General features: G+C 39.6%; 1 protein-coding gene across 7 annotated transcripts in view; it reads right to left on the reverse strand.

The window, feature by feature from the left end:
* Window positions 1-25,560, reverse strand: part of SMAD1 (SMAD family member 1) — a 48,531-nt gene extending 22,971 nt beyond the window's left edge. For 2 of the 7 annotated variants that reach the window (XM_062573897.1, XM_062573903.1), the window contains exons 1-2: window positions 25,377-25,560; window positions 2,625-3,252 (exon numbers count right to left, since the gene is read on the reverse strand). In XM_062573897.1, the coding sequence (XP_062429881.1) occupies window positions 2,625-3,024 (400 nt within the window). In that variant the 5' untranslated portion in view covers window positions 3,025-3,252; window positions 25,377-25,560. Of the gene's footprint in view, window positions 1-2,624; window positions 3,253-7,520; window positions 7,583-22,691; window positions 22,742-24,506; window positions 24,587-25,376 lie in introns of all 7 variants that reach the window. The other 5 variants (XM_062573898.1, XM_062573900.1, XM_062573901.1 and 2 more) reach the window with 5 other exon arrangements.
* Window positions 25,561-25,817: the final 257 nt, after the last annotated feature.

Here is a 25,817-nt window from a genome sequence, read left to right on the forward strand (position 1 = left end):
CAACAGAGCCAGGATTTCACAGTGTACTTGCATAGTCCGCACAAACTGCACATCATACACTATCTAAGCTTTCAATTTTGTTTTGTCAAGAGAAAGTACATTTGTAACCCTCAGGGCTGCAACGATAGCCTTGGAAACACAAACCTTGATATCTGCTAGAGTTTGTGGACAGTTGGAAACAGTGACTCATGCATGAATTCCCACTACCAATTAATCTCAAAGCATAAACACTTACGCAGCAGTGATGGTGTTTTAATGTCTAGGCAAAAATAGGAAAATGCAGTGAGTAGAATTTGGGAGTGACAGTCAGGAAATGAAGAAAAGATGATGCTTGGAGGATAGGGAGAATAGGGAAGGGACAGGAAAAAAAAGTCATAATGCACTGTCCTCCAAGCCAAAGAAAAGTTCAGTCACCACCCGTTTCCAAAAGTCACCTTTTCCCACTCATCTCCACACAATATCCCTCAAAACAACGGCAAACCTACGGTTGATTAAGTACAAATCTGTCCTTTACGTACCTAGCCAGAGACCTCAGTAAAAACACAGTGGGATTCAACCCTGTTCTCGCACTTCGAGATTTTAAAATCCTTAAGACATAACTTCAACATGCACATAACTTTATACCTCCATACCACGATTTAACAGAGCATCTGAAGAGCAGCAAAAGCTACCTCCTGCTCCACAGTTCCCTCCAGGATGTTTTAACTGGTTAGAGCAGCACATTGACCTTGTGAATGACTAAACACTTTTCTCAGCTCTATTGAACTGTCCTAACACTTGCAGGAAAACTGTCCAAGTTGTGTATTAAACAGATGACAAATATCTGCTTGTTCCCCAGGAAAGGGTACTCTTTAGGTGAAAGGGAGGTCTTTTATTTCTACCATCTTCAAATCAGTTAAGTTCCTTTCTCCCCACCCCCAGCAAAAATTCTGTAGCTACACCGCTCTAGAGATTTTTATCTTCTCCAGAAGCACTTTAAAGAGCAATCCAGAATTCAGGCTCACAGTTAATAATGTTTAGCTTTGCTTCCTGAATACACAGCCTATGAGATGACATAACATCCAACGAACATCTTTGCAACCACTTCAACTACTTCACAGTACTCAGCCAAACCATACATTTTAGTTATACACCTTAGAAAGTTTGATTCTATTTTTTATCTTGCTTATCTCACTGAAGTGACATAACATTTCTAAATATGTATTTTTAAATACGATATAAAGTCTAAATGAGAATGTTCTCAAACTCAATACTTGTTTCCAAGACAAAGGCAAAATGAGTTAGAACATGTCATTTTGCCTTAACAATAACAGCAAAGTAGGTCTGTTGCTCAAGCTCACTGAACTAGATGCTTTTCAGGAATCTTAATCTTCGGTATATTGGAATACTGAATGCAAGCAATCAGCACAGGCACATGCAGAAAGCTTGCAGTACAAAGACACGACTATTTATTTTACTATCTCCTTTCTGCTCATCATGAAATCAGTAAAATTTTTTAAAGCTGTTTTTCCAGTGCAGAGGGTTCAATTTTTTAACCTTCTGTTGCACAAATACACACTTTATAGTCTCAACTTTGCCATTCAAATGACTTCCAAATTAACACTAACATACCAAAGGGAAATGTTTGGCATCTGGATATGCCTTACATGTTACAGATTTAAGACAAATGCAATTCCCTTTTACAGGACAACAATCTTATCATTTAATCCATTATTTCCACAGCAGTTCTCAAACTATCTACCACCACACTGTTTGTAAATGTCTAACACAGATGGACCTCCCAAAATTAAATCAGGGAAGTCCACCCACTCCTGTAATATGCAGACTCACAGGTAGCAGCCTCACAAGTAGCTGCAGACTTATGTAGCTATATTCAAGTATACTTTGTCTTAGTCCATGGAAATACTCTGTTAAAAAGGGGCTTGTCATTAACAAGCCTTTGAAGAGGAGACAGATAATCATTTTAACTTAAAAATGAGGAAGTATATAAGCAAACTACAATTACAGAACATCTGAAAGTAAAACTTCACAAACAACAAAACATTACTATCAAAGTTTTACGTTGAGGGGTACCTTCTGCTGTCTAAAATCACATTTGCTTCTGAGAGCATAATCTGTGCGAGATCTTAAAGACAATATTTATCTTCTGGAGAATGAAGAAACCAAAGTGATAGAAGTGAGAGTAATCTCTTTGGAAATAATAATAATAATTAAAAAAACACACTATGTCAGAATTATTTTAATGTATGTACTACAGTAGTCTTTCACATTAGTTTGCAATATTCCATACAGATTCGCTGACCCACACACTTCAGTAAATAAATAAATAAATTTGAGAAACAGCTATCACCAACAGAACCAGGTGATACCATGCCCAGCAATGTGAGGATCATGCTAAGATTATTCCTCTGAATTGCGATAAAACGTATCTACACAAGTGAAACATTCATCATGTGAAAGGTACAACTGCTAATTAATGCTTACATCCAGATAAATCAAAGAGGAAGTATCTGGTATGTGCAAACAGCCACTTTTGCTTATTTAAGCTGATGAGTCACATGATTAATTGCCATACTTGGCAGTGTTTAGATAAGGTATAAAGGTACAAACAAGGAAGCACCTACCAGGACTCTCTACTCGCTTGTAGTGGTAGGGATTGATGCAAACCTCCTTCTGTTTTGAACCAAAGGGAAACTCACAGCACTCCAGTGGTTTCAGTTCATGATGGCTCTGCAGGTCTGGCCAGCGCCACACTCTGCAGTAAATTACATGCGGTAGCCCTTTCCGGTGTGAAACCTGTAGCCTGCCATCCAAAGAACGAGGAATTGTGACACAGTTGCTGGGCTGACCAGGACAGCTTAATGCTTTTTCCAGCTCTTCCATAGCACCCTTTTTCTTCTTTAGTTTTTTCACTAATGCATCAACAGCTTTCTCTGCCCATTTTTCTTCTTCATCCCCCTGCTTCCATCCCAATAGCCTCTTCACTGCTGGGCTGGTAAAGGAAAATAAACTTGTCACGTTCATGGTGACCCCTCTTGGTCACACTGGAGACCACAGACCAGGCAGAATAGACTGTCCTGTTGTTCCACACCACAAACAGGATACAGTAGATTGTAACAGTAGTTAAAAGCAGTTTGTCTCAAATAATTCTGTTTCTTTTAACTTTTCAATCCTCATGTCCCAAGACGACGATGCTGACATTCCCCCTCGATAGAAGCGACCTTCTCATTCTTTACCGTCCCTGGTCACAACCTACAGGAGAATACCAGAATGAGAAGAAAAAAGATTTTACTTTTTAAATTAACTGAAGAGATTTTACTTTTTAAATTAACTGGCAACAGTTAAACATAACCTCCAGCAATGGTGGAGTGACAGAGAAAACAACAACAACATCAGTGTTGACAACCTCCAGAACTGGACTCAAGGAACAGCCTAACAAAGACTTTAATTTAACCTGGCCTGATGAAGCTTGCATATTCCCACCGCTAAAACAGTCCAGAATAAATGATACGATCACCTTGGAGAAAAAATGACCAGCATAAACACAAAGAAAAAAGTAGGAGGGGTTGAGAACTGAGTTAAAAAGCACAATTTCCCATCAGCTCAGTTCCCTTCTTCCAGTTTGCTGCGTGCCCTCAGTGATTTTTGTGCCACACAGCAAGGGAGACAGCAACTGGAGAACTGTCAACTTCAACAGAGGCTTCTGCTCAGTGCCCAGCATGGCCTCAGTTAGAGCCACGAGGTGCTCAATATAAAAAGGAAACCCCAAATACACAAAAGACATGGCAGTATTCCTGCACATACTCAACAAAAGGGTTAAAGTTCTCTATTAGAAATTTAGATAACATTAATAATGGCCCAAGCCAGCCAGTCAGAATTCATCTCTCATTAGTAAGTGTGAAGGGTGCTCCTCATTCTCAATCAAATGTAGGAACCTTACACAGAAAAGTGTTCCAAGGAACCACCACAAAACTGGCGGCTTTTGTTGGTTTTATATAGCAGCTTGAAGCAATACACCCCAACAGCATCCTGCTATCCTCCTCTTTGCAAACTGCAAGTGATACAGCTAGTAAATTACTGCACTGGAGTGTGCACATCACAACCTGAAACAAAAACAGTTCAGCTACACCTCTGAGTTACTCTGAGCTTCAAACACCAAGCAAAAGAAAAAAAGTAAACTAGAAAGATCTTTTCTCTCACTCAGGTCACAAAAGAAAGCAAAACTCTGTCAGATGCCACCACTGCCACTCATAAGCAGACTGAAGAAAAGATGTCTTGAATTCATTTCAGCCATTGCATCCTGACCCTTCAGCTTGCAATGCCTGCCAGAGGTATGCAAGAACACAGAAAGGAGTAGGAAGGAGGAGGAAGTTCTGGTAAGTGGTCCTCAAACTGGGAATGTGGAGCAGAGGACCCATGAGCAGCAAGCTTCACATTTGTCCATGCTGGGACCAGGCAAAAAGCTTGCATCTGCCTGGGGAAGTGGGATCCAGGACTGGAAGGGCTGGAAAAAAAAAGAAATGAAGAGCACTAAACCACCACTTTTCAAACAGAGTGCGAAGACAGACAGGAAATATATCCTGGAGGAGACAGCAACAGGTTGCAGAGGAAGGGAAAAGGGGAAAAGGATAAGACCGTTTTTGTTACCATCAGAGAGACAAAACCAAAACAAAACAAAACCACCATACACATACAAAATAGAGTGTCAGTATGTCCAATGTGCTAGATAGAATTTTATATTTGTACTAAAAAATTCAATTCAATTATATTATTTACACAAAAAATGCACTAATTGCAAATCTCAAGATTGCAGATGCTATGGAATATTTACCCTCTTGAGAACTTCAACAAACTGTCATCAATTTTAACGTTTACAAAGTGTACCAATATCCTCAGAGTATTTTCAGCTGAAAACAATCCACTTGATTCAAATTAATCTATCACTAAAAACTAATTACAAAGGCTCAGTTTTATTAGGCTGGATGCATAAACTACATTTACGTGAATAATGATTACAAACTGAAAAAGAGATCATGTCTATCTGCACTTAGTACTGGTACTCTCCATTCTTTTTATGCTAAGAATTCTATTTGAAATAATAATGCCAATGCAATAGAAGATTTGCATGACCCTGGGGCAAATTTAAGAATTTATTTTGTTACCTGGGCATGTGCTGTACTACTAAATGAACTGAAACTCCATTACTGTCACTGACTGCACTCGAGATAGATATATTTTATCCTTACATGCATTGTAAAGTGCTCTATTAAAATGCTGCCCTAATTTAAGAACCCTATTATCAGATGCCCTGTACATGTGCTTCAGAAGTGCTTGTAAGTAACATTTGCAACTCATGTATAATCAATATATACTCAATATTCTGAATACATATTTATCTTTCAGATAAAAGATGAAAGTTTCCACCCACGTGGTACACTTACAAGTAATCAAATCTGCTTTCAAGTTCACACCCATTAAAATTAAAACCAAAACATTTAGAATATTTGATGAAGTTCTAATAAAAGAGGTTAGAAGTTTGAATCTAGATCCAAGGAACTTATTTTAACATTGGTAACACACACAGACAGGATTCTATCTAGGCTTGAACCAAATCCACCAAGCTGCTTTAAAAAAAAAAAAAAAAAAAAGGTCAAATTCTACTTGCCATGGAAAGAAAAAATCCTGTGTATTCAATCTGTACATTTACAGCTGTGCCTGGAGATATAATCCTCACATGCTAGGCAAAGATTGAGATGATATTCAGATGTAGCTACCAATACTCCAACCATAGGAACAGATTTTTCAGAAGTTCTTAGTATTGATCAAACCCTGTAGCACACATACATTTTCCATACCCATAAACATGTGTTCCAAAGTATGCTTTATGGTCACCAGCCAAAGTAGTATCTTAACAGCTGGCATCTCTCTGGCAACAACTGTAGCAAGAAATATATGGTGGGGGGGGTATATCAGGTACTTGTAGATACACTTGAATTTAATGCAGTTCAGCAGCTGCAAATACCAGCACTGTCCAGCCTGCCACTAAGCTACAATTCAGGGACTGCGCTGAAGTATAGCCTGTTTGAATAAATTTTATCATACTCCAAGCCCTGAACAAGCCACAAGGCAAAGTAAAACGAGGTAAAGCAAAAAGAAAAAAAGAAAAAAAAGTAAAAAAAAAAAAAAAAAAAAACCAACAACAAAAAAAAAAACAAAAACAAACACAGGCTGCTGTATACTACTCTTACACCAAATTTTAATGTCAGTATTAAACTGAAAATAATAATAGAAAAAAGTATAGGTGGCATTTTTGTTTCCAAGAATGAGAAAGTATGTCCAACAGTCCTGAGCTTTTGCCAGGACATTTGGTTTTCCCTTTCTGTCACTTTTGGTTTTTGCACTGCTTCATTTCCTGTATTACTTTTGCACAAAGTGGTCTTATCAGTTGGAAGGGCAAAATAAAGATAAAGCCACAAGTCAGCAGATGACACCGTCTCAGTCTCTCTTCCTCAAATCCACGTGCCCTTCTGGGAAAACAGGGGTTAGCATTTCCAACAGCTGAGTGGCCACTAGCCCTGCAAGGGTATCTTTATTCACGAGCTATGGGTGAAACAGAAACCCCTGCCAAACGAGGGGACACTCTCCAAAGGCAGCCTGGAATCAGGTTAAAGGAAATTGAATTGCTACCCACTTATCAACCACTCTTTACACATCAAGAAAACCATGCACCTTTCATTACGCATTCTGTCTGCTGATGGATGAGTTGGAATCAACAAACTTCTTTTAAATACCACTGCTCCTTTATTTGTCCTCCTTCATGGCTGCTATCTGTTGGGCAATCTTTGGATGGATAGACAAACATACATGTAGTTTGCAAGCTTGCCTTTTTTTTTTTTTTTTTTTTTTTTTTAAGGAGTACTATATAAATAGTCGCTTAGCTTGCCTTGTATTTGAGGAAACTTACTTAGGCAAAATGTCTACAAGTGAAGTTTCCAGCCCTCAAAGAAGAGAGAGTTGTCCTGTCTAAGCAGATAGTAAAATATTCAACGAGCCTGTATTCTAATTCCCGCCAGACATGCCATAGGAAACTCTCCCACTTTGCATAAGTGATGGTTTTTAGTGGGTGGAGAAAGGGTTAGGACAAGCAAACGACAGCCTCCCTTGGGGGAGGTGAAACATCTCCTAGCCCAAGATGCAGGCAAACAAGAAGCAGCTCTGACAATTCTACCAACTTTATTATTTGTATTACAGGCTAAAGGATGCAGGCAAAAAGCATTTCATTAAATATTCTTAATATATGCTCAGCACAGTCAGGCATAAAAATGGCCAAGAATGGTAGCGAAGGGAATCTATACAATTCTTAACAGAGAAATTTGGTCTTTGAATAAAATAAGAATGAATGGATTTAAAAAATCTAGTCAATATACCTCCTTCTCAGTGCCCATTTGTTATTGACATATAAAGAGATAGCAAGCAGAGAGATTTTACCTTGCTTCTTCAAAAACACTTTATAAATTTACCTTCTCTGAAAGACATTCATCTGTTCACCAAATAATCTTTTCCCTCAGTACAATAGTTAGACCTAAAAAAAAAAAATCATATTTTTGGCTTAAAAACAATAGCAAGAGCTATTTCCATGCATTATTACTAAAAAGCATGTAGTCCAAGCATTTGCAATGCTAGAATGTGCTATAATAGATTTTGCAGTAACTTAGTATCTATCTCCCTATTTTTGGCATAAGTAGCAGGAAGTTTTGTTTTTTCTTCTTCTCAAAACATGACATGTAAAGACAGATGTGTGAAGTCTACTGCTGCGCTACTCTGTTTTTATCAGAGTTCATTCTTTGCACCTTTTTAGAAGATCAGATCTGGGTCATCTTGGAAGAATGCATGGAAACCTTGTATATACCTCAGTAGCATTACAATATACACACAAGAAGGAAGCAACTTTCAATTGAAACTGCTGTAAAACTCATCAGAGAGGCTCTTTATACAGACTCTGACTTGACTTTCCTCTTTATTTCTGAAAATGACAATCATTATTCCCAGTCTGTTCTACGAAGTAGCTTCTGGCTTGGTTCCTGAGAGCCAGACACCAACCAAAGCATCACATCTGAGAAACCTCCTCTAGGACAAGTGGTTGCTGTATTTGAATGAGGGATTGTCCTAAAAAGAAAGTCTCCCTTATATCATTGCTCAACCATAGAGATAACTCTTTTAGATACCAACACATACCCTTTAATTCAGCAGAAGTTAAGAGAACATAAAAGGAAGGCTCATGTAAAAGCAGCTGTTGATTGGAGCCCTACTAACTACAGCAAAAGTTCCTAACATTTCTGGCAAGTATTATCCAGCAGTTCCCAGAAGAGTATGGTAGTTCTTAACAAAAACATTTGCTTTCAGAAGGAGGACTTGCACAGCTTTGAACTTGTTAAATGAACTAAGTCAATTTTTTAAGTTCTGAATGTGACCTGAGCCCCAAAAAGCAAAATCACTGCTCACTCAAAATGAAATGGTAGGGCCAATGTATGCTTGATTGATGGGAGGGAAAAAAAATAAAAATAAAAAAATAAAATAAATCCCCCACTGCTCAGTTACTAAGAAACAGAGAGAAATAACCTTATACTACCAATAGCTGCCAGCTCTCTGCCAAAGCTCACCATGCTTCAAACCAAGTACAAAACATCTGTCTGGTTTCTGTGATGAACCACAGCTTTCCATGAAATGGAAATGAAGTTACTGTATAATACCTGCTTTCTATATACATTAGTAACTGCTAGCTGTGTTATCATCCAGCTAAATTGGCATGAAAGTCTTTGTAAGTAATAACACAATTGCGTGAAATGTTAAAGAACTCAGTAAAGGCCTCTCTTCCCATTTTAATAGAGGTTTTTCAACAACTAAACTAATCTTTTTTGCATAGTTAAGAACATTTCTTCACCTCCCAAAGCCAGATACTGCCCTGTGTAACTGTTCTTCTGACATACTAAAAACTGTACATCTGATTCACAAATTTGAATAGCACCTCTTGCCAGAAGCTTTTCTGCACCTACTTAAAGCACTATTCCTCCCTGCTTACAAGCAACACTAACACATATGGTCTCTAAATGGTCATCAAATCCTTGAACTACGCAGTTTTAACCATGGTTAAAAACAATGGTAAATTTCTAGTTTGCACCGCTCAGTTTTACTCATTGCTGTTTTCAGAGGCACACAAGACTATGAAGTCACACACCCTCATCTTCTTCCTTTAATGCCTATTGGTCTCCTGAGCTGATTCAACTTGCCAAGACAACAAAAAAAGAACTAACTCTAAACTAACTAAAGTTTATTCTTTGGAGAGCAAGCTGACTAAATCTGACACATGCCAAGGCTAGTACAAGTAGATGCACCAAACAATACCCTCAGTGTGAGCAAATCCCTTAAGATCCCCTTCTCATGTCAGCAAGCAGTTGGATTGAACCCGATGTTTGATAAAAAAAAATTCTCCAAAACCACAATTTAATATTTTAACTTATGTAATGAAGGAAGTGTAAAATTTTTTATATAAATGGGATTACAAAATTATGAAATTCATTTACATAATCTAAGGATGAAAACAATGCTGTGAACTACAATATTCTCTCATCCCAAGACAACGTTCATAAGTTTTGTCTGAAATGCCATAGAAGAGGAGATTCTTCATTTTTCACACTCTCTCCAAGATGAATGACTTAAAAAAAGCTGAGAAATAAAGCCAAACATCCAAAAGAAAAAAAAATTGCAAATGGATGGTAGCAGGCAGAATGAATTACTAGCCCTCACAGAGGGTAATCTTTGTGCATCTTTGGGGCAGATTCATCCACTCATATTGAGGGGTACCTAACTCCCGAAGGAGCACAGCAGCAGGCAAGAAGTCGGCATCCTCAGCTGACGCAGGCCAAGTCCAGGCAAAGCAGAAGAGCTGGCTGGCCAGTCTGTCACATTGCCCATCAGCTTTGGAAAGTTAGGATAGCCACAAAGATACTTCAATAGCTCGGTCAGCTGTGGTAAGTTCAAGTCCTTTCCTAAAGCATCAAAAAGCTGAGAGAACAGTTTTTCCCCCTTTCATCACAACAGTCCTGTGTAATTTTTTTTCCACAAAGATCATTCCCTTTCCTGACTTTTTGAACTGTCTTTAGAAAACAGGTGTTGTTTACAACAGTGACAAACACACATCTGTGTGGGTGTGTTAATACGCACAAAGGCAGGATAACCGAAACCTCTTCCTATATTTAGATCTGTCTGGTCAGCTCTAATTGCATAATTTAATCAAAACCCTCTCCAACGGAAATACATCCATATTCATCACAGGCATCAAAGGAAACATCTTTACAAACTATATCCTTTTACAAACCAACACATGGTCCCACGCCACTTGTCCAATTGTTGAATTCCTCCTTTGGGAAGGGCATGGAATTTTATTTCTTTTTATCAGCTGAAAAAATCATTTCCCTCTAATTCATCCGGGTAGGACGGGAGGAGCTTCCTTCACAGGTGAGGCAAGAGGAATTTGTTAACATGTCACTTTCATAATTTTTTTTTGAAGTAATTAAATTAAAACATGCATTTGTAACATAAAGAAAACTTTTAAGGTTTTAAGGAAGAAAAATGCCCATGATCACTTAGGTATCAAGATTTTTGAGTTAAGCTCATAAAATGCAAGATGTGCTTTATCTTTCATTACAGAACGACACATATTAGCACAGACTGCATGGAATTAGGAACGCATTTGCTGGCCCGTTCTAGGGTACTCTTACAACACAGTATTTTAAGGCGGGAACCACACCACATGCAAAACAGTGAAGCTCAGTTGATACAAGCCACTGTTCCTACTAATGATTCATTTCACTAAGAGCTTACACTGATACAGTTACATCAGCTGCATTAAACCACTTCTAAGGACTATGACCCAGACCTCATTTATCAGAGACTAAGTGAAGATGTTAAATTACAGCTCAAGCTCCTCAGCTTAAAAGCTGAATGTTTCACCAAAGCAAGAGACAAAAAAATTGAGGGGGAAAAAATTTATTTTTTCATGAATAAAAGTGTCATTATGTTAAACCTTGGTAAATCAGAACAAACTGATGAAAAGCAAAACAAAAAGGAAGGTTGTTAATTTCTTTTTTCACAGATTAGTCCCCCATCTACCATTTATACACTTGAAATAAAAATAGCTTCTTCAACTTGCCACTATAAAAACATAACTAGGTGCATACTGATAGAGGCACACTTTATTTTTTGAAAATGATTACTCTACTTTTCCTCCCTTTTGCCTAATTTGTGAAATCATGGGGGGAAGGGTTTGTCTTTAAATGACTTTCAAAACACCATATAGTCATCACATCTTTAAAAAGACAAAATGCAGCAGGAAGATCTGCACTAACTTTTGTGAAATGTCCTGCAATTCACAACTAAATCACAACCTATCATTCCGAACAGAGAAAGTGTTTAAAGATGATATCGCTTCACAAGCCAAGTTTATACAACCCAGAAACAAACATAAAGATCTGCCAGATTTCCACCCTCCAAGGAAACACTGTTTAATCACTGGATGCCATTAGTGGTCTTCTGAAAACCAGGACTGGAGTCCCACATGACACAAAACCCAGGTTGTTCCTGGTCCCCCAGACAGTCAGTGAGCAGCAGCTGCACTATCACATTGCACCAAATGCTCCTTGGTACTTCTCAAGGCACCTGAATTTGCCAGACCCTTTATAAGCAGAAGAGACCAAGATCACCAAGGTTAGAAACGCCTCTTTAGCTTATACAGAAGATGAGAAACTTTAAGAATAGAGATTTACAAGCAAATATGTTTTTACAGGGATCCACCTGAAATCAAGCCAGGAAGCTTTCAGTTTGTCTTTAAAATACACCAACAAATACAGATCCAGATTACTAGAAGCCTTTAGTGACACATGAATTACAAGTCTGAGCCTGTCTCCCTGAAAAACTTGAACTGTCTTCAACCACACACCAATATAATCCTAGTACGGCTGCAGCTCCATTAATATAAGAAAAACATTATACACGTGAATAAAGTTACTGACACAGAAATATGAAGGCATTTACATTAAGTCTCTATTTTTTACAAATGTTTTGATCAAGATAATTACTAATTAATTAAACCAAAGTAGCAATTGTGCTTAAACTGAAGACCAAGCTTTAGCAGCACTAGCTTTCCTCCTAAACTGGTAAGCACGCCTGAGATGAAAAATATCAGGCATCACCTCCATCAGCAGCAGGCCAATAAGCTTCCACGGGAATCTCAGTTCACGGATGAAATCAAACAGCTCCAACCTTAGGAGCAATTCACTCCAAATGAGTCTAGTGACTGTCACTAAATTTGTTATCACTGAAATTTTTTCCTGACATAACTAAGCCCATAAAAGCTCGCCAGCGGAAGAGGTCACAGAGACTGCTGAGGTGCAGCTCAGCAAACACAACTCCTATTTCCTTCTGCATAACTTTGGGCAAGATGCTTTCACACTTGAAGCCTTAGTTTCTCCTGTGCTCAAGCAGAGAACACCACTCTGAAAACTACTGGCTTTCTGTAATATTGGCAAGTATTATTAGATGAAGAAAGCCACAGCAGCAACCACAAGCACAAAAATGCTTGCTAGTAGGACCACTTCAATACAGCTACATGAGAGCATGTGCCATTACCCCAAGTAATACACAGAGACAGAGGACAAACTACTCAGCTAGAAGCAGCTTGTCCTGAGCAAGAGCCCTATCGCTATCTCAGCAAGGAGCCTGAGGGTGAGGCATTCGGGCTGAGACCTGGGCATGTGCCAGTGCTATTGCACTGATCTCAGGCAAATAAAAGTGCCACCTAACTATTGCCAACCAGGAATGATAGAGCACAGATCCAGAGGCCCCAGCCCACATCCCGCTTTTTAAAAGCACAAAATGAGGGCGTCCCTGTATTTGAGGATTTGAAGAGATCCAGAAAACTGCAGAATGAAGCAAAAACACCAGTCATCACCCCACAGTCAGAGTATCTGCAGAATATCATGTCGAACTGCTTTCACGTATTTCTGAGATCAAGGCTTTGCAAGATTTTGTACAAAGGTGTCAATCAACAGATAAGAACTGATAGATAGAGAAAATGACTGTTTATCTGATCCCCGGTTATCTGTAAGCTTTGTCTATGCTTTTGGAAGAGCAATCAAGTCACATAATCACTAAGCATCCTTTCTTTATCTGTGAGCTTTTTTACTAACAGAGCCTTACATGATTCTACATATGGAATTCAGGAAACTCACTATTCATTCCACCATCGTTTTCCAAGCCCAGTCTAACATCCCAAAATCCTGTAACCTTACACCGAGACACCAAAACACAGTATTTCCTGAACAACACACATTCCCTAGGGTCAGCAGCAGACTGGCTAAAACAGGCATAATGCTTCCCAAATTTTCCACTATCTCTACTGAACAGCAGTGATAGCTGTCCCAGATCAGTGGACAGAAGGACTCCGAACCCTGCGTAAGTTGCAAAGCAAGCCTGCCAGGATGAATTTCCAGGACTTGCAGTTCTCCAAGACTACTTACTTCTAGGCTAAAAGCCAGCACACAAAGAAAGCGCACAAAGACTTCAGACTCCTTGTCTTTAAGCTGAGAATTTAGATGACTTTAATTCTGGGGCTGAAGCTAGGGCTCCCAGGCTGCCAGGTTCTCAAGATAACGAGCCTTTCGGCTCAAGCGATGCAGACTGCTGGCTGGCCTGGAAGCCTGACAGCCCTAGTGTCCTAAGCAGGGGAAGGCCAGAAACTATGCCAAAGTGTGGGGGAAACCTGCCTATATTCAGAAATATGCAACATTAGTCACAGGAGTCTGCCACCAGTGCTGGCAGAGCTCAGCTCCTGCAGTGTAGGTCTCAAACTGCTCCCCTCACAGATGTACACATGAGAGTGCAGGGTAGAGGAGAAGCAGGTGCCTGCTGGTACCTTGTTGAATCTCCAGAAGGACACAGACACTCAGGAAGACATATTATATATGGTGGACGCAGCCCTGTGCCCTCTTCCCTCCTGGTAAGGCAGCACGAGCGCTGCATGGACACTAAGCATCTTTCCCAAAGCAACATGGACATCGGCTTCAGTGATGATGTTGTTTGTGCTGAAAAACCAATACCACATCTATCACCAGTATCTGAGTGCCAGGACTGAGACCGGGAGCCAAGCACTAATCACATTATACTGATCAACATCAATTTTACTCATTTTCTTCACAGAGCATACTGGATTGCTGTTTCTTCTAACAGGACACTCACCCTCTCAAATTTCCTGGAAGTCTCCTTCTGTATCTTCTCCAATCTGAGGCAATGAACACAAATTCTAAGTTATCAAGCTGCCCACTTTCCTCCAATCTGCCTGTTTCTTTCTTTCCCCCAAATGACCACTCTCCAATCTATGAGCACAGGCACACACAGAAGCACACCTCAATTCTCTCCAGCCGACATAAAGCAAATTAATTTTAAATTGTAGGTTCTTGGAAACTCAGGTTACATTAGCTGAAACCATTTCAGGACCTTCACAGGAACAGTTCTGACAGCAGATTTTAGGGCAACCCTTAGGGGACAACAGGCAGAGAAAATCTGCTAAAGCAGGAAGCTCCTCAGCCAGCTCTGAAGGACACATGATGGTAAAGAGGTAGGTGTCATCACATCAGGAAGACAAAGACATACATTTACTACCCCACTCTTGTCAGTAATTCCTTCAGCAAACAATTGGTTAGGTGACTGAAAAGAGCAACACAAGAGAATAAAGTGGAGGTATCAGGCAAGAGGGCTCTGACATACATCTTCACCTACTTGCCTGATTGCACTTTCCAAACTACAAGAGATCCATCAGATCTGACCATAAACAAGAATCATGTCTGACAGACTAGTAGGCACGAGGGCAAAGGGAACACTTAGCCAGTAAACCATAGTAAACAGCCTTTCAGTCTTTATGCCAGTTATACTCACGTAGTGTTTTCTGCACAGTACAAAATTTCGAAGTTTGCTGTAGCCAAGGCTGAGGAAAAAAAGTTATAATCTGATTCCCAAGCATCTGGATAGTTCCTTGGCATAACACTAAAAAGTTATGAAGGAATTCAGCAAGAACCTCCCTTAGGCACTGCAACTAGGGAAAATACCACAGGAGTTTAGATTTGTAGATATTTATTCATTGAAATCAAGAAACTTATTTAAGGAGATTAAAAAGCTAGCAGTAACAAGAAGATTTTAAAATACATTTACTGTACACAGTTAAGACAAATATTTTCTAACCTTCTTCTGAGAAAAGGGGACTCAAAGCTAAAAATTTCAAAGTGACTTGTGAAGCACTGCAGAATCCCGGAAACTAATAAATAGTTCATTGGTTTATAGCATGCATCATCTTCACCTTTGCTAATTCTCTTCATTGGCAATGGTTTCTGGTAATGCCAGCCTATTTTTACAGAATATTTTTAATGGATTTAAGAATTAGCTGTTCTCTAGTTTCTTGATAATGTAGCTAACAACAGCTGGTCTGGTGGTATTTCAAATTATTTCATACTTTAAAGTGGAAAAGAACGTTTCTATTACCAAAAAGCTAAATTTAAAGGACAGTCTTTCCACCTATGAGAAAAAAACATTTGCCCCATCTTATACAGAATCTGTACTAGATGCCTTTTGCTCATAGTTATATTAAGCTATAAAAACCTCTTCTAATACAGCTGCAGTTCATACCAGCAAGATAGCACCAGAAAAGCTTAAGTAATCCTCCTGCTCCTTCCTCTCTTACCCCCCATAAAATAAGCTATATCATTAATCTTTGTAGTTTTGCTGCCAACATAACTACACTGGGGCTTTGTGACTGACGTAGCTGTTGGCAATATCACCTCATCAGGCTAATCATCAACATAAGTATCTGGGGAAAAAAACCCTGTAAATTAGACCTTTTCAAGAAAGCATTTCAAGAAAATCTTCAGTTGGGAATACTGTAGCACTTATTTATAACCAGCTACCTCCAATAGCTGCCTTCAGCCAGTAAGGTCATGGGTCCACTAGCAGATGAGCAGCTCTAACACTTGTGGCCACCCAAACAGAAAAGGTCTTCCTCTGTTCCCTTGTGCCAGCTGTGGTACTCCGGCATCATTTCCCCTCTGCTCAGGTCTGCCAGCCCATTCCTCTTCCTAACCTGGCAAAAACTATAAAAAACATTCTCCAGAGCGGTTGAATCAGTTCAGAGCAGGATGAGTACCAGACTCACCCAGCCAAAAAAGGTGAAGAAATGTGTGGCTGGGGTTCAGAAGAGCAGAGCTGTCAGATAGAGCCCTCTCCACCTTGTAGAACTGCCTCCCTTCTAATTTTAAAGGATAGCCAGGACAAAGATTTAGCATTCGTCCACACAGATATCAGTACTTCAGTCTCTGTGGCATTCCAATCCTTGTCAATCCTTGTCTCTTCCTCTGAGGAAAAATATCTGCCCTAGCTGGCTCTGAATAACCAAACAGTCTAGCAAGCGCTTCAGCCCTGCTCTGATACCACTGTTTTCTGCTCTAGGTAACTAGATGGAAACCTTGAGGGGGAAAAAATGTGATTTCATACCCATCCGTCCAAAAATATTCCACACTACAGATTTTTAAGCTGTATGTATTTACAGTGTTTCCCAGATGAAATCTAATACTCCACATTACCAAAATTATGATTAAGTTACCTTAACTTTTTAAGTTAATACAGACAAAGAGTTTTCCTTTGGCTACTACATCCAAGTGGAAGCACTTAACACTGATAGGAGCATGGATAATAAAGGGCCTATTATTAAGTAGGCCAGACTGCAAAGCCAGCAACAGCCAGAAATGCAAAACAGGAAACTGTAATAGCCAAGATGGCAACCTATACATAGCCAGGTTTCCTGAGGCATTCAACAAGGTCAAAATTCTCACCTTCTGAAATAGTACAGTTCTTCACCGCATTCACCAGGCAATTAGAAGAATGCAACAGAGACAAAGACATAACCAATTTCTGTTTTATATAGCTACACAGCTCCTATTCTCAACAATATAAAGGTGGAAACGTCCAGCATTAAGAGGAAAGACCAAAAGATTATAAGTGAATGAGACCAAACTCTGGTCCTGAACACTGAGGATTCACAGTGATACCCCAATAAAGCCACATGATCAGTGTCTCTGTCTCCCCAACTCAAGGAAGCACACATTTTAGATGGGTTTGAGATTCCTGAAAGACTACATGTTTGAAATTAAAACGGTTCAGTTGACAATTCCAGAAACCATCATGCACATGTTAGCAGCTCTCTAAGAAAGTCCTGGGTAGAAAATTTCAAAACTACTTTCTATCACTGTTCTGACAGAACAATAATGCTCTGTTAATACAAATAGAAAGAAGTTCTCCAAACAAATACTTGCTCTACAGTTGAAAACAACAAGGACTTTTTCTATACTAAAATAACAACTATTCCAGGAATCATAGAATTACAGAATCTGTAAGGTTGGAAGGGACCTCTGGGGAGCATCTAGTCCAACCTCCCTGCTCAGCAGGGTCACCCAGAGCATGTTAGACAGGGTTGCGTCCAGGAGAGCCTTGAAGATCTCCAGAGAAGGAGACTCCACAACCTCTCTGGGCAACCTGTGCCAGTGCTCCGTCACTCTCACAGGGAAGAAATTCCCCTCACGTTCAGGCGGAACTTCCTGTGGTTCAACTTCTGCCTGTTGCCTCTTGTCCTGTCCCACGGGACAACAGAAAAGAGTTTGGCCCCGTTCCCTTGACACCCTCCCTTCAGGTACTTGCACACATTGATAAGATCCCCCCTCAGCCTTCTCTTCCCCAGACTGAAGAGGCCCAGCTCTCGCAGCCGTTCCTCCTAGGGCAGGTGCTCCAGCCCTCTGATCATCTTTGCAGCCCTCCCCTGGACTCTCTCCAGTAGCCACATGTCTCTCTTGGACTGGGGAGCCCAGAACTGGATACAGTACTCGAGATGAGTTTTCCTATTCAGGAAAACTGGATAGAACTCCACTTGCTTCAGCACAGATGCAAAATCACATCAAACACCTACTGGTTAGGGATAAAGATCTCAGGAAATACTAGTTACAAACAAGAGCCTCATTTGCCTTGCATAATCAGAGTAACAACAGAACTGATCTTTAAAGTAATATATCATTTTCACCAGGAAGTCAAACTCATGGATTCAGTGGTGTTAATCTAAAAACGTACAAGTTTCAACACAACACTGAAGGTCTTTCTGAATTCTCCAAAGAATAGATTCTCACAAATTATGATGAAAATCCCAGCCAGGTCACTTTGTTTCCCTAATTTTGACCACTTGAAAGAATTTTATTAAAAATGTCTTGTGACCTTACTCTGCTTCTTTCAAGCAGAGTAAAAATAAGAGTTAAAATTCTTTTAAATTCAAATACAAATCAGAGAGAGCAAAATGCAAAGTAGAAGAAAAAAGAGAAGGAGAAATAAGCCCTCCCCAAATTTTACATAAATTTTAGAATAATTTAAACCATTCAGAAGTCTCAGAGAGCTGCCTTGCTCCTTCTTCCTTGTTTGTATTCTTGAGCTTTGCTTCATACATAGCTTTGTTCCATTAAAATGTGTACCTCTCTCTATCACCTTGTTTCATACAGCCCATTTAAGAAGCCACTTTCTAATCACTTTTTTCACTGCTTGTGAACTACTAAAAGATTTTGATCTACAGCAGTTTCCTGTTGTTAATTATTAATCTATATATATAAGTAGCATTTAAGTATTTATATATAAAGAGGTAATATACACATGCTTTGATGAATCTGCATGTTCTTCTCAACTTTATACTGGGTAAGTCTACCTTTATCTGATCCAGGTATTCTACCCGCAACAACAGTGCATGCTATTTTAGACATCCATATTCCATATTGTGCATACATGTCAAGTGTGAATAATCCCATATATATATATATATATACACATCACAGTAAGAATAAGGTATCTTTAAGCATCTCATGCTCTGTTTTCATCACACTACATAGACAGAATACTGTTATTATTGGCAATGCCCTAAAAAGGTTTGAAATCACGAGTCTGAAATGATATATCAGAGAAACATCCTCAGTGTCTTTTTATATAAACACAGAATAATGAGATACTAATTCCCCAATACTAATGAGATACTAATTCCCCAATGTCGAACAAACTGAGGAAGAAAAGCTCAGGCAAGTAAAAGCATTGTAAACTATGGTCACTGCATCACCAAGCAATCTGAATATGTTTCTTTGAATTCATAAAAACCTTTCTGACCTCCTACACCCGCATGTCAAGTGTTAGATCTGTGTGCATGCATTTTTTTTTGTTTTTGTCTACTAGACAGGTTTCTAACACATTAGAGTCTTGAAACTTCTGCAACAGACATACTTTGTCACACTGTAAATCCTGAAATCCATTTTCTACTCTTCTACTCCTGCACAAAATATATACGAAAACGATACATTTGCAGTTTCCTCTCTAACAACAGTTCTGAGTGCTGAAATAAGCTCCATCAGTTAAAACTGTTAGGCTGACATGATTCTTATATCCATAGCGAGCATGGAAGGGAAAAACAGTGAAAACAGTGAAAACACACAAGACTGTCTATAATTACTTTAACATTATAAAAAAAAATGTAAATGGATATTGGATTACCAAGTTATCCAATGCTAGATTTACAGTCCACAGATCACTTTGATGTGGATTGGCTTTTTAATGATTTTAATGATAAAAACTTGCAAGTTAAATACTTCTGAAGACCATTAAGTGCTATAATTTAGACTGTCTATACTGACTTATTCAGACAGTCTCATCTGCTGCCATGTTGGAAAGAGCATTCCCTTTATAAGCAAGGAAATATGAAATAATACTTCAGAAATCACTGGTGAACCACATTAATCATTTGCTTGCATGCCAAGTCAACATAATAGTTGTCTTTGGATGATACTGCTTTGAACAGTGCCTAAATATAATGACTTACAAAAAGGCATGTTTAAAAATTATTTGTCTTCCTCTTTGTACTCCAGATTTTGCCCATGCATGCTATGGAAAGGGTAACAGAGAACAAAATAAGAAAGATGGGTGACTGCTGCATCTATTCTAGTATCAGTCTCCCATGTGGATACTGAAATAAAAGTGACATTAGTCCAGAACAGAGTTATATTTGTACAGAGTTGTGCTAGAATGATGAAATTGTGCAAGTATCCAGAGTAGCTGTACTGATCACATCCCCTGTATTGGCAAGTCAAAGAAAATAGCCTCAACACTTGATCTAAACCCAGCTTTTATGCAGTTTCCCAAGAGACAGCACTCCCAAGAAGAGCACAACTGAGTAAAGGAATCTGAACTTGCACAGAACTCTTTATAACTTAACGCACTAATGATGGCACACACAGCACTGCTCTCAGGGGACAGCACTGTGGTCACTTTGCTATGCAACGCTTCTATGGTAGCAATCCAGATGCCACAGTACCTGGTATCACATATTCCCCCTTTCCTGAAATAAAAACAAAAATGACCCATCTACACAATTCAGTAAACTTTGGTGTTACATGAACTGAATACTTGATCTCACTAAATCTGATTAAAAGTATATGCTCAATCTTTGCTCCTATTCAACTAAGAGGCATTTTCACTGCCAACACGTAAAGGCAAAAAAAAAAAAAAAAAAAAAAAAAAAAAAAAAAAAAAAGAAAGAAAAAAAAGAAAGAAAAAAGAAATGGGAAGAGATTCTGTAAGATCTGGGTACTTTCCTAAAAATGCTTTTATGTTCCTTTAAATTACTCTGTTTATTTTATGAAACATTTGGCTTCTCTATCCTGTTTTAAAAAAAAAACAAAAAACAAAACTAAACAAAAAAACCTCCCTCAAATACACACAAAACCAAAGAACTTCTCTGATGCAAATTAACATTTGTTCTCCAAGGAGGATAGGGATCTTTGTGGCACCCATTAACAGCTACCGAGTGTCCATTAACAGCTACAAGGGGACACTCCAGGACACTCCTCACTCCTGGATTCCACCCTTGCAAGGCACTTCACAAAAGGCCTAATCCAACATTTTCTCTTGTTATTTTTAATCTTTAAGAATCACCACATTCTAAAGGAGACAGTTATACAACAGTCTGTACAGATACAGTTCTATCAATTTAAAAATATCAATTTAAAATAACTTAATTCCCATCTCAAATGAAAATAGCTATTCTAATATAAAACTCCCCTATGTTGTTCTAAAGTTACATGATTTTAGCTGGAGTAAAATAGCTAGAGAAGTGCAAGATGCCTATGTAAATAAGCCTTTTAAGTCACCAGCATTTCAAGCCATGCTTGCCAATTTGGTGTTCATGTTTTTTTAAACGAGAGTTCTCTGTTAAGTAAGCTTCAAATGTAAGCTTGTAGAAACTGAAACATCTTTATTAAGACTTGTATGCTTTCAATTTTTTGCTACATTTAGAAGGAGGCCTTTGGAACAATGATACTCTGTAGATACTAGAGGGAAACTAAGTTTTTGTGGGTAAAGCAGACCATGCCCTACTCCAAAAGGGCACTGGGTTGAGTCTGTCATAGAAACCTAAACCACAAACAAACAAACAAACAGCATTAGAAGAATCACTTCATTAACCATCAAGCAGGCGGTGAGACCCAATTTTAATTTTCACAGGTTTTATGGCCCTCCCTTCAATAAGGTCATTTCATTCATCTGTGTTAACAAAGTACAAGAGAGCTCCATGTCCACGTTTTATAGCGTACTGTACCCAAAAGCAAGCTTAGTTCTTTTACACCACTTAGAAAGCACTTTAGCTAAAGCACTTTCTGTTGAGATGTAACTGAGCTTGAAGGCTAATGAATCTTTCACACATACTGACTACTTACTTTCTTCTCTCATATCCCTTGAAATTAGTGGGTTTTTTTTTTGTTTTTTGTTTTTTGTTTTTTTTTAAGCTACACTTGTGACTAAAAATTAGTATGTAAATGTAAGTGATGTTTCTTCTTTGGCAGGGAGAAACTCAAGAGATGCAGGATGCAGTGCTGAGTTCACACCAAACCAGGTATGAAGTGGTTGGTTAAACCACTAATTCCAGCAAAACTCTCAAATCATTAAGTAACACACTGTCCTCTAAAAAGAAGAAGGAGTTTTAGCAGGATTTTTCTGAAACACTTCACAGTGATTTTGTCAGCACAAATATTAAATATCTTAGGTCTTGCTATATAATACAGTGAACATTTTACTAGCTATGGCAAGCTACCTTCTAAGCTCTTTAGAGCAGAAACATGAATCTTAAACCACAGTTGCCTTCACTAAGAAAAGTAGAGTGACCTATGCAACTCATATACTCATATTCAGAATTACAGTCTCTGTTCTAAAAAAAAAAAAAAAAAAAAAAAAAAAAAAAAAAAAAAAGTTTGGTCGTATAGTTCAAGATATCACTAAGATGCTCTGTCCTATACAAGAAATCAGATTTACAGAAACATTTCAACAGACAGTTATAACCCTTAGTAGGACAAAAATACTAAAAAAAAAAAAAAAAAAAAAAAAAAAAAAAAAAAACTAAAAGAAAAGCTAAAAAAAAAGCTTGTTTGCCTGTTTATCTTGATGTGATAGCACAGTCAGCAATTACAGCCTAGCTGATTTTGAGCCTTGAGAAAAGATATAAACAATTCAGTTAAGAGATGTTCACTTACAGCCACTTCCCCCCACCTCAAAAGCTGCACATGTCTTCATCTATTTTGGTCTGAAAAGACAGCAAGAAGCAAGAGGTTAACAGTCAACCTAAATTAGTTCAGCATTTATTCTTCACAGGACCACAAGCCTTAATTTTGGCAACTCTTTGCATAACTTGAGTAATAAGCACTGTGTTCTCTTTATTTGATTCTTAAACCACCCATATCTGAAGCACAATGGGACATGTCACAGACACTTGCTTTGCTGCCCTCATAATACAGTTTAATTATGATGACTGAACTAACGGGCTCACATCATAGACTTTTACAGGTTGACCCCGTGTCATCCTGATGTATCATTTTGCACCAGTTCAGTGCTGTAAATCAATTTAAGATCTCCAGCAGGTTGAAAAGGCTGGTAATGATGCTTTCTCTGCAGTCTCTAGAGACTCCACATTATACACAACTTACATTATTTATAAAGCTGAGATGATGCCTCCATTAGGCTTGTAAGACTACTCAAATGAGCTTTTATTTTACACACACAGCTTGGACTTCATAGAGCAGACCACTGGCCATATGTGATATACAGTGCATTCATGCCTCAACTGAGAAAAAGGTCACCATCCCTTCATTTTTGAAATTTAACTCTTTATACCAATCAAAGCAATGTATAATTTAATCTGAATAATTTCCCAGTATTTGGAAACATGAGAAGCACCTTTAACAACCTTCATATTGCTTTTCTTTACATTCAACTCTTCACTTTGCCTTCAGAGTACAGAGGGAGAGTGAACACTAAATTCACCAGCTTTTAAACACTTGATCTGACAGTTAATATTTATACACAAACTGAAGGATCTCAGTCTGCTTGTTCAGTAACTTTTCTCAAATATATTGGATCACCACATATGCAAGGGTACATAAAAAAGGCAAGTTGAAAAGTACAGAGTAGAAGTAGAGAAAAAATGTATTTGATTACACACCTCATGGTTGAAGAGGTCAAAACTAAAGCAAGGACAAATCCCTACCCTTAGGGTAACCTGATCGTGCCTTGAACTGATCCTCTCTGATAGCTGTGGAAGGCTTCTGGATCACCCAACTCAAAGGAAATCTCTCCCAAGCTCCCACTTACAGACTGAGGTGAACTGCAGATTTGATCCCTAAGACCAGAGCAGGAATTTCAAATAAAGGGACTAGGTATTTTTCATTTTTTTTGACACAGATAATCTTTCAGTCACAGTAAAGGAGTGAACACTCAAACTAAAAATTCAATGAGAACCTCTTATAAGCTTCACAGCTCCTTGATTCACTGGAAAAATAAAATTAATATTAATCAGTTGGAACTACAAACTAATCTCCCACAATTTGGTGCAGTAATTATAAACGAGTAAAAAAATTAAGTCAACGTTAACACCTCAAGTTCCTTCGCATGACTTGCTCCTATTGTTTGACACAGCAAGGTGCAGACACTTAGCCACAGGAAGACTAGCAGAACTACAGACACAGGTCTGTAAAGAAAAGTGGTCTCTCTGAGCAAGGTTAGCTTTAGTTTTTAAATCTTATTCTTGTGAGCTATTTAAAAACACATACAACTACTGAAAAAAAAAATCAAACAAGCATTCCAAGTTTTCTGTTGTTGACTACTCTGTTTGCAAACAAGACCTGCGCTATCGGGTATGACAGGTTTGAAATACAGCTTTCTCCTAAACATGTTAGTTTGAAGACACTATATCCTTAAACACTGACCTCTGCTAAACAATGACATGTTTCATGGCGATAACATTTTCCATTTGCTTGTATCTGAAATACACATCTACTTTTATTTTTCCTCACCTTGATCTAACAGTACCTCTCCTTCCTCAGATGAAAATGTTAGCTTTCTTACATTCATTGAGCATCCTTTTTTTTCTTTCCTAAAATACATCAAAACCATGATCATGTCAGAATAAGCTATAATTATTCACATACTGTAAAAGCAAACTGTTAAGTCAGACCACATAGCTTCTTCAGATTGATCCACTAACAAAAGAGCAAGCACAGCAGTCCTTCCTCAGTCACAGCTCCCACCGGCTTCGGTTTATAAAAAAGTCACGATTTGGCCCAGATCCTTTTGAATGCATCACTGAGTATTTCCACACGAGCAAATTTTAAAAAGCTTTAAAGATCTATATTGGGGAAAAGATTATTTGGCTGCAGAGCCCAAATATATGAAGAAACTACACTAAGAAGAGAAAAATCACATGCATACCAACCTCCTAATAGCAAGGGGGGGGGAAGTGAACTTTCCTTGACCTCTAAGCAGAGATTTGTCATTAAAAAGAAAAAGAAAGAAAGAAAGAAAAGGAGGGGGGCTGCAGAAGGAAAAGAAAGGAAAGGAAAAGGGAAGGAAAAGAAAGGAAGGAAAGGGGAAGGAAAAGGAAGGAAAGAAAAAGGGAAGGAAAAGGAAGGAAAGGGAAGGTTAGGAAAAGAAAGGGAAGGTTAGGAAAAGAAAGGGAAGGTTAGGAAAAGAAAGGGAAGGAGCCGCCAAGCACGGGGAGGCAGGCACGGGCCGGGAAGGCTTTTCCCCGTAAAAACAAAGAGGGGCTTTGCCCGGTCCCGCCGAGGCTGCGCCGCGGCGCGGGCGGGCGCGCAGCGGGCGCACAGCGCCGGGCCGTGCCGGGCCGGTGCCACCTGCCCTTCCTGCGGCGCCGACAAGGGACCTACCCGGGCCCTTCACGGCGGGCAGGCCGGAGGGGAAGGAGCCGCCGGCTTCTCCGCGGGCTTCCAGAGGGGCGCCATCATGCCGGCGAGCAAAGCCCCGCTCCTGCGAGACGCGGAGCCGCCTCCCACGCGGCCGCGCAGCCGCTCCCGCCCGCGCGGGCACCACCGGCACCAGCACGGGCACCAGCAGGAGGAGGGCGGCGGGGGCCGCACCGCCCGGCGGCCGGCGCTGCTGCCAGCCCGGCGGCGGGGGCGGGAGCGAGGGGCCGCGGAGTGGTTGCCGGGCGGGGAGAGGGGCCGAGCGAGGAGCCGGGGACGCCCCGCGCCGCCGCCCCCGCGCTGCCTCCGCGCCCGCACTGGTCTGGTCCCGCTGGCGTCAGGGCGGCGGAGCCGCCCAGCCGCCACTTGCTGCGCCGCCGCTGCGCCGCGCACCCGCGCCCGAGC

Source organism: Rhea pennata, chromosome 4, assembly GCF_028389875.1.
Source record: "Rhea pennata isolate bPtePen1 chromosome 4, bPtePen1.pri, whole genome shotgun sequence".
Lineage (NCBI taxonomy): Eukaryota > Metazoa > Chordata > Aves > Rheiformes > Rheidae > Rhea > Rhea pennata.